The sequence below is a fragment of the Papaver somniferum genome, chromosome 11, assembly GCF_003573695.1.
Source record: "Papaver somniferum cultivar HN1 chromosome 11, ASM357369v1, whole genome shotgun sequence".
NCBI lineage: Eukaryota > Viridiplantae > Streptophyta > Magnoliopsida > Ranunculales > Papaveraceae > Papaver > Papaver somniferum.
Window position 1 is genome coordinate 41,849,471 of NC_039368.1, and position 9,633 is coordinate 41,859,103.

At 34.4% G+C, this 9,633-nt stretch overlaps 1 protein-coding gene across 5 annotated transcripts; it reads left to right on the forward strand.

The window, feature by feature from the left end:
• Positions 1–1,191: 1,191 nt before the first annotated feature.
• LOC113320682 (protein SENSITIVITY TO RED LIGHT REDUCED 1-like) lies at positions 1,192–8,351 on the forward strand. 5 transcript variants are annotated; one of them, XM_026568572.1, is made up of 3 exons: positions 1,192–1,446; positions 6,998–7,099; positions 7,251–8,351. In XM_026568572.1, exon 3 carries the CDS (start codon positions 7,298–7,300, stop codon positions 8,156–8,158), a length of 861 nt encoding a protein of 286 aa, XP_026424357.1. In that variant the 5' UTR covers positions 1,192–1,446; positions 6,998–7,099; positions 7,251–7,297; the 3' UTR covers positions 8,159–8,351. The 5 variants fall into 5 exon arrangements, 4 of the variants coding, with proteins under 4 accessions (XP_026424357.1, XP_026424358.1, XP_026424356.1 ...); XM_026568573.1 differs by having other exon boundaries at positions 7,258–8,351; XR_003346238.1 differs by lacking the exons at positions 6,998–7,099; positions 7,251–8,351 and adding an exon at positions 2,338–2,863.
• The last annotated feature ends 1,282 nt before the right edge of the window (positions 8,352–9,633 follow it).

Here is a 9,633-nt window from a genome sequence, read left to right on the forward strand (position 1 = left end):
ATCGGCCGGTACAAACCGATATATCGGGTTCACCGGCACACTAATAGTATCAGTAAGGGTAATTTGGTAGAGTAAATTATTTAGATATGAAAATTTGTAGACGTAACTCTTTCTCCTAATCATATTCTTCCTCTATACCCTTGAAAACTCAATCTAATTGAGTAAAAAAGTTTCCAACTATCTGAATGATGGTGGAATGTAATTGAATTTGTATTGTGAAGCTTTTGATCTTGAGAATTAATGCATCATATGACACCAAATTTTTCAGATTAAAACATTTATAAATATTTAAAATTCTATGTCTTAGTGATGTATCACCGATAAAAATCGATATAATCTTTTGTATAAGTGTATCGGACCCGACCGATACCGATACACGATATTAACTATTTTGATTGTACTTCATTGGAATATAATACTATAACAAAAATGAATATTAAAAGGATGAAAACATCTGGCGCTGAACCGTTCAGCGTAAAAGTCACTTTTTCAGCGCTGAACCATGCATCGCTTCAATCTCGCTGCTAGTTCACTTGCGAGCACCTGCTAGGAGAGAACTAGTGTTAATTTTTAGGCCACATTTTTTTTTTGAATTACAACACTTAACTACTAATCTAGCAGCTCAATCTAGCCTAATCTTACTAATCTTACTAATATAAAGAAAATAGGTAATTGTTTGGTGAAGCTTTTTTTTTTTGGTGAAGCCTTTTCACATGATAATAATACCCTCATCAACTAAGCTTTTAATCAATATTTATATATTCACACGAATGCTATTGTTTTAAAAATAAATCAAAAAAAATTAGAACTTAGATATCTTTAAAAATACACATCGGATTTTTGTAAAATTGATAGTTTTGGAAAGCTCTTTAAATTATCTATGTAATGAGTACAAACAAGAATATTTAATTTTTTTAATTTTTTTTTCATCACTATTATCAAGTTTGGTGTTGTTAAAAAAATCCAATTCAAACATGTGCACTGCACATGTGGTCTTACTAGTAGGATTCTAAAGAAAAAACTCATTTTTGATGAAGCTTTTTTTTTATTATCAATATGACCTCTAAATATAAAATCTTAAAATGTAAACAAAGAAAGGTTGGATTGTAATAATAAAAGGATGATGAGGGTTAATCTGTAAGACGACGACTCAATTGGTGCACGGTTCGAAACCCACGGACCACCATTTTGTCACCTTTAATTCACATTTTGAATTCTCCTTCGTAGAAACTTCTTCCTGTATCTTTTACGCTCCACTTCTAATTCGACATCATTAGGGGGGCACTCGAACAATTCATCGGCAGAATATCCGTCCCTTACTCTTTCCATTACAGAAAAGTTGGAAATCTCAATTTGGGGTTAGGGTTTCCTGTTTCAGTTAGGATTTACCAAGCTTTATCTCCACTTCAAAGGGCTTCACGATGCTCATAGTCTTCTGCTAAATTGGTTAGTAAATTTCTCTTCCTTTAACATATATCAGTTCAAATTTGATTCCCTGATCAAATTAAGTTTGAAGCTTTCGTTATTGTATGACTTTAATATGATTGTGTTACTTCTTCATAAACAGTTTGTGAGCTTCAACTGTTTGTAAAAATGTCAACCACCTTCTTATTTGGTTTCAATAGGTTGAAAAAGAATTGGGTATCTTTGTTAACATTGAAACATGACTGACGATTGAGGACTTAGAAGTTTGTATCAGAAAGTGTTAAACATATCAAAGACCAATTTTCTCTCTATGGGTTTGTTAATATGGAAATGATTTTCTTTGCCAGTGTCTGTTTGAAGAAATGACTTAAAGAAGAGGTAGTGAATTTTTATAGTCAATGAGCCTACATGGTTTGCTTTGTGTTTGAAAATGGGACAGTGGAATTGAATTCCTGTGCAATGTGCATCTAATTGGGAAGGGTAGGATGTTAGTACTTAATCCACCTCATCTTTGTGTTTGCTACTTCCTCATTTTCTAAAATGATATCCCTGTTAATTGTTAACAAGTCATTCCATGTAAGGTCAATTTTTTATGCATCGAGATGAGTAGAAACTTGGTCATCTCCAGTTGCATTCTAGGTTGCATATCAGATGTATCAAGGGAAAAACAGAAAATGGAGACATGGATTTTGTGTTTTAGGTTGAATTGGCGAAGCTGCATTTAGGATTCTCTACCTATAAAATTGGATGGCATTTTGACTGTATGTACAATTTTCTCTCTATATGGGTTTGTCCTGTACGGAAATGATAATTCGTAGGTTTTATTAGTTAATTTGTGTTTTCTCTCTATAAGTTTTCTCTTATCGGTAAAGCCGTGGCGAATTATGCTTCCGCCATTGCTTATATACACAGATGATCAACTACTTCCCAATCTCAAATGGTTACAGCTTGAAAGAGTCAAGAAATGCCAACATGAAATCAACCCAGAACGAAGCAAGAAGCGAGAAGTGCCGACATGAGATTGACACATAACCAAGAGAACTTCATTCACAAGAATGCTAATATTTCGGACAAGGCAAAGAGTAGTTCATTGTCCCAAACTTAAAGAATCATATTGCTTATTGCGTAAGTAGAACTAGGCTTGGAACCAAAAGCATTGATGAACACGAAGCGCAAACAAGTACTGGTGGGTTTAGTTAGGTTATAAGTACATTGTTTAATTAGATTAGTTTATCATACAAAACTTATTATAGGATCTAGGTTCGTGTATATCTACCGTCTGCACAGTCTTGGTAGGAATCAAACTGTTCGTAACAGTATACTGTAAAGTATTTACATCCTTCTCCTAATCCAGTTTAGTTGAAGCCTTTTCTTTTCCCATATGCATCGCATATGTGGAATTTCAAGAAAAATCTGATACGGGAATTTTCAGGAGGATTGTTTGTTGGCTACGATAGTCTTATGAAGATTGGTTAAGAGATCTGCCTTTAGGTTTTGGTTTAATGTACTGGACTTAGATTTGCATATGTAAGCAAATAATATATAAGTTCACTAATACCAAATCAATTTAAGTCTCGACGTCTGCTATCTTTAACCTTCATAGAAGTGCTCTGCCTCTACGCGTTTTGCAAGTCTTGAAAACGAAACTGCACCTGCATCACGCGTGCGTCTTTGCTAGTGTTTTATTAAAAATCCACTTATTATGTATCTCCGATAACCTGATGCTTTTAAATCCCTGTATATTATCCTCATTGCATGATGCAAGACTCGAGCAGTTAGTATTTAGGTTATTGCAGAGTCTGTGTTTTATTAGTATTAGGGAGAAACTATGTTGTTTCGGATATAAAATAAGAGATGCATAAGAACTGTTTGTCAAATTGTTTGAGCTAAATTTCTCATTGTACTGTTCTTGATTGATCATGATGCAGCATGATTTATTTCAATTGATTCCGGTTGAGGTGAATAATTGTGCAAGTTGATTTATTTTGGTTTGTATGAATTGTTTATGGCTTAACGAAAGAAAAGGTTTACGGGATGAATTGTTTAGTCCAATTTGATTCTGGATAAGAGAAACTAAGTTAATTCTGATCTTAGTTAAACTTATCAAAGTGGAGGTTTCGGTTATTCAAGTCTAATCGAATGCCTTAACAAGAAATGCTAGTTAACTAACCTAGTGCTTGTGTTGTTTAAAAGTTAAAGGTCTAAGTTATATGGATAATTAGATCCTGGTGAGAAAAATAAAGTTATCTTTATTTTGGTCTTATCGAACAAGCGATTGTATTTGTACAATCGGTTTAGCAAAGGAACTAAAGTGCTTAGTTGATTTTTGATTTGCTAAACTATTAGGGAAAATTGCTCCGGGAAATTGTTTCCTTGATAACATATCAAAACAAATTACTTTGTAGTTTCGGTTTTGATATTGGTTATCAAAAATGGTGTGTGGAACCCTCATGCTTAACTCTGTAGGTTGCAAGTCTATTTTGAGATTTGTAAGATTCTTCTAGGTTTGTCCTTTATTTTTTCGTTTCTTTGTCATTTTGTGACAAAAAGGGGGAGAAATATATGGAGTAAACAAGTGATACTGGCATCGATTTTATATTTTGATTGGTATCACTAAGGGAAAGGATAATTGTGCTTAAACGTTTATCTAACGAAAGAGTGAAAGCATAGACTAAGGGTAGTAACATATCATTATAAAGGAATAAAAAAGACGTGCGATTGATAAAATCTACCTATCTTACCTTTAGGGGGAGTAATATTCTTTGTTATTATAATGTCAACAGCGGCGTTTAAGCATTGAATGTATACAGGTTATTGTGTTGTTAAATTTCTCTTCCTTTAACATATATCAGTTCAAATTTGATTCCCTGATCAAATTAAGTTTGAAGCTTTCGTTATTGTATGACTTTAATATGATTGTGTTACTTCTTCATAAACAGTTTGTGAGCTTCAACTGTTTGTAAAAATGTCAACCACCTTCTTATTTGGTTTCAATAGGTTGAAAAAGAATTGGGTATCTTTGTTAACATTGAAACATGACTGACGATTGAGGACTTAGAAGTTTGTATCAGAAAGTGTTAAACATATCAAAGACCAATTTTCTCTCTATGGGTTTGTTAATATGGAAATGATTTTCTTTGCCAGTGTCTGTTTGAAGAAATGACTTAAAGAAGAGGTAGTGAATTTTTATAGTCAATGAGCCTACATGGTTTGCTTTGTGTTTGAAAATGGGACAGTGGAATTGAATGCCTGTGCAATGTGCATCTAATTGGGAAGGGTAGGATGTTAGTACTTAATCCACCTCATCTTTGTGTTTGCTACTTCCTCATTTTCTAAAATGATATCCCTGTTAATTGTTAACAAGTCATTCCATGTAAGGTCAATTTTTTATGCATCGAGATGAGTAGAAACTTGGTCATCTCCAGTTGCATTCTAGGTTGCATATCAGATGTATCAAGGGAAAAACAGAAAATGGAGACATGGATTTTGTGTTTTAGGTTGAATTGGCGAAGCTGCATTTAGGATTCTCTACCTATAAAATTGGATGGCATTTTGACTGTATGTACAATTTTCTCTCTATATGGGTTTGTCCTGTACGGAAATGATAATTCATAGGTTTTATTAGTTAATTTGTGTTTTCTCTCTATAAGTTTTCTCTTATCGGTAAAGCCGTGGCGAATTATGCTTCTGCCATTGCTTATATACACAGATGATCAACTACTTCCCAATCTCAAATGGTTACAGCTTGAAAGAGTCAAGAAATGCCAACATGAAATCAACCCAGAACGAAGCAAGAAGCGAGAAGTGCCGACATGAGATTGACACATAACCAAGAGAACTTCATTCACAAGAATGCTGTATTTCGGACAAGGCAAAGAGTAGTTCACTGTCCCAAACTTAAAGAATCGTATTGCTTATTGCGTAAGTAGAACTAGGCTTGGAACCAAAAGCATTGATGAACACGAAGCGCAAACAAGTACTGGTGGGTTTAGTTAGGTTATAAGTACATTGTTTAATTAGATTAGTTTATTATACAAAACTTTTTATAGGATCTAGGTTCGTGTATATCTACCGTCTGCACAGTCTTGGTAGGAATCAAACTGTTCGTAACAGTATACTGTAAAGTATTTACATCCTTCTCCTAATCCAGTTTAGTTGAAGCCTTTTCTTTTCCCATATGCATCGCATATGTGGAATTTCAAGAAAAATCTGATACGGGAATTTTCAGGAGGATTGTTTGTTGGCTACAATAGTCTTATGAAGATTGGTTAAGAGATCTGCCTTTAGGTTTTGGTTTAATGTACTGGACTTAGATTTGAATATGTAAGCAAATAATATATAAATTCACTAATACCAAATCAATTTAAGTCTCGACGTCTGCTATCTTTAACCTTCATAGAAGTGCTCTGCCTCTACGCGTTTTGCATGTCTTGAAAACGAAACTGCACCCGCATCACGCGTGCGTCTTTGCTAGTGTTTTATTAAAAATCCACTTATTATGTATCTCCGATAACCTGATGCTTTTAAATCCCTGTATATTATCCTCATTGCATGATGCAAGACTCGAGCAGTTAGTATTTAGGTTATTGCAGAGTCTGTGTTTTATTAGTATTAGGGAGAAACTATGTTGTTTCGGATATAAAATAAGAGATGCATAAGAACTGTTTGTCAAATTTTTTGAGCTAAATTTCTCATTGTACTGTTCTTGATTGATCATGATGCAGCATGCCTAGTAACGTAGTAACTGTTTTATGAAATTTTGTGCACCTTTGGAAAGCTTGAAGCAATCATGACTTTAAAACCGTGTTAGGATGCAATTGAAATGGCTTTGAGGATTGAGGTTACAGGCTAATAATGTAGTTTGTTTTCTCTATGGTTCACCACCAGACTTTTGCTACTTCTGAATTTTGTTTTGCTTAACTAATGTAGTATGTTTTCTCAATTGATATTATATATATAGTTTTGCTTCTTTCAGTGGTCAACTTTAAAATAACCTACAGAATAATATACGCCAAGCTTCAAACTTCACATGAGTCAGGTTGAAAGATGCCTGACAAGGCAAACGCCACCTAGGACCTATTGCATGACCCTATCTTTCACATTGTATATTATTTTTGCTCGATATCCCTCATATTATAAATGATGAGTCAAACTTCAAAAATAGCATTAGAGTGATTGCACTTGTGAGAAAACTCATACAGGACATATCAGTTTCATACTTTGAGATTTTTGGAGTATAACTCTAGATTCACGACTGAGTTGAACCTCCCAGGTAAAAAACAATGTATATCTACATAGAGAATTCTTAACTATGATTCTAGGCACAAGATTTGTTAGGTCTGATTGATGTGTATTCACTGTTAGCACTTCAACAACCTCATGAAGATGACATGTAAAATAGAATGTTTGCAATCTTATGCAAAGATTTCACCCCTTATTCGGCTGTCACAGTTTGAGATGAATTCAAGGTTTCAGTACTAGCATATGTTTTCCCGTCTATAGGTATAAAATCTAAACTGAATGCTACCTGATGCTCAATTGAAACTAAGGGAATGTCAGCATGACCATGCAGGTATGAGCATGAAAGAGTGCCCAACTTCGTGATATATACTTTGGTACTTAACCAGCATGCTCAATACGAGCATCGGGCATTAATTATCCAACCCCTTATCATGTAATTTATTCACTCCACTATGGATGTTGTTTTTTTTTTTTTTTTTTTTTTTTATTTTGATAAATCATTTTGAGTCTTTCAAATGATGTTTTTTTTCTTTTATACTAATCATTTAAATCCTCACAAAGTTAATCATCTTCTTCCTTTAAAGATTTCAGATTAAAAGATTTGGTTCTACAATCAGTTGAAGACTCAAGCATGGCAGAAGAGAGTCCACAGACACTTCCAGCTACCTTTCCCATAGTTCAAATGCCTGTAAAATCTGGAGAAGATTGGAAGGTTGTTGTACCTCGTCGAGGGAAACAAAGAAGAAAAAGAAACAATCCCAAAACTGAAACCATCGGACAAGCACCATGGGCTCCTACTGATATAGAAACCGACCCCGAAAAAGAATCCAAACTGATGCAGAAGATTCAGATATGCATGAATACTCTTGAAAATTCCAAATTTTACAGTACCATCCTGAATCAGATCCTAACTCCTCAAATCCTGAGTTACTTCACTAGCGTTTTAGCCTCCGAATCGAAGATGCAGATGGTTATATATGGTATTGGCAGCATTGATTCTTATGAAACCCCTCGATTACAACTTGCGCTTGCAATATTGATTAAGAGAAGATTTGATTGGATAGGAGATATTGAGGTTTTTGATCCCGTGCTTTCAAAAACAGAATCTAATGTTTTGGAGGCTTTAGGTTGTTCCGTTCTGTCGGTAAACGAACAAGGGCGGAGACAGGTTTTGAAGCCAACGATGTTTTTCATGCCACATTGTGAGGCCGTCTTGTATGATAATCTTTTACAAGCAAACTGGAAAGCAGAGTTCTTGAATCATATGGTATTATTTGGCAACAGCTTCGAGAAGTACGCAGAATCTATTTTGGAGTTTAAGAATCTAATGTCATTTGATAACTCCGTGAATCATGTTTTGACGACTCAGAGATTTTCAGTCGAGGTTAAGATTGAGATAATTTCAGACGAATATTTTAGGCCATTTCATGATTCAAGTTGGCACTTCTTCAATCTGGATGAAGATACGGACTTAAAACTTGAAGTGCATTAAATTAAATTGAGGTTAATTCGGCAATCTCTTAAGATTTGAATACCCATTTTGGTGGGCTATATATACTGATTGATTAGAATGTTTTATAATTCTGTTTTTGTATTGTGACTGACTTAGACGACTTTTTTTCTCAGATTTTCGATTCTCGTGTATCATCGTCTTCAATTCAGGTGTTGTTCATTAGAAATTTCTTACATCTTGTTGTGTTTAAATGATCTGTAGTCATTAATTCAGGTGGATTTGATGGATTCTCATCCTGAAACCACTTGTTGTAATGAAACCCATACAGAAAATTTAGGTTTTAGTTCTGAAAATTCATATAAGAAAGTTCCAACGATTCTGTTACCTGATGATATTTTTGAAGAAAGCATTAATCCGTGGAAGTTTTTGCTTATTGGAAGGTTAGATTTGCAGAAAACTAAATTTGGAGATGCTTCAGCTAGCTTGCGTAATCAATGGAAATTGACTGGTGATTGTAAATTGATTCCACTAGGCAGGGGTTTCTTTACGATTAAGCTTGATAATGAATTCGATAAACAAACTATTAAAGCTGGTGAATGGAGAGTGAATAATCAAGTATTACAAGTAAGGAATTGGGTCTCAAATTTTAGAGTTGAAAATCAAAGAAGCTCTAAGGCTCAAGTTTGGATACGTTTTCCAGGATTAGGTCTTGAATTTTGGAGAGAAAGGGTATTATTCACAATCTGTAGTGAATTTGGAACTCCCATTAAGCTGGATGCTGCTACAGTTAACGGTGAAGTTGGATTTTATTCTAATGTTTTGGTTGAAATTGATTTTGCTAAATCAGTACCTAGTAAAGTGTGGATTGGAACTAAGCTGGGAGGCTTCTTTCAAGATGTGCAAATTCCTAATTGTCCAAAATTTTGCACAACCTGCAAGATAGTTGGTCATTTTGTTTCTGAATGTAGAGTGGAAAAAAATAAAGAGAAGGCTAATCAGGGGAATGTTCAAAGGAGAGAGGCTCCATCGTCTTCTCAAACAACAATCAATGTTGTAGAGAATGGGGGAAAACTGGTAATGCTCAAAAAACTGGTAATGTTCAAAAACCTATTGGTAGCCAAAGAAGAGAAAAAATCAATCCAGTACCATTTGATATATGTGAAACTTCAGGTACAAAAGAAACAAACTCAATTGTTGATTCTATTCATGAGAATGCACAGATGGGGAGTCCTAATGTTGGAAGTGTTGTTCTCAATAGTAAATTGACTGCTCTAGAAAATGAATTTCATGAAGAAGAGATTGAAGCTGTTATAATGGAAGTACCAAAAATAATACAAATTACTGAGCAAAATAGTGTGGTTAAGTTTGTAAATGGAGTAACAGGGAATATTTCAGATGAACCGGTGCAAATTACATCATGGGCAAAGTGTGGTAGAGAAGGAAATGGTCTCTGCTTCTACTTCATCTTCTTCAAGTCCTGGTGGAGCAGTAAAGGTAAATAAGCAAGTACCAAA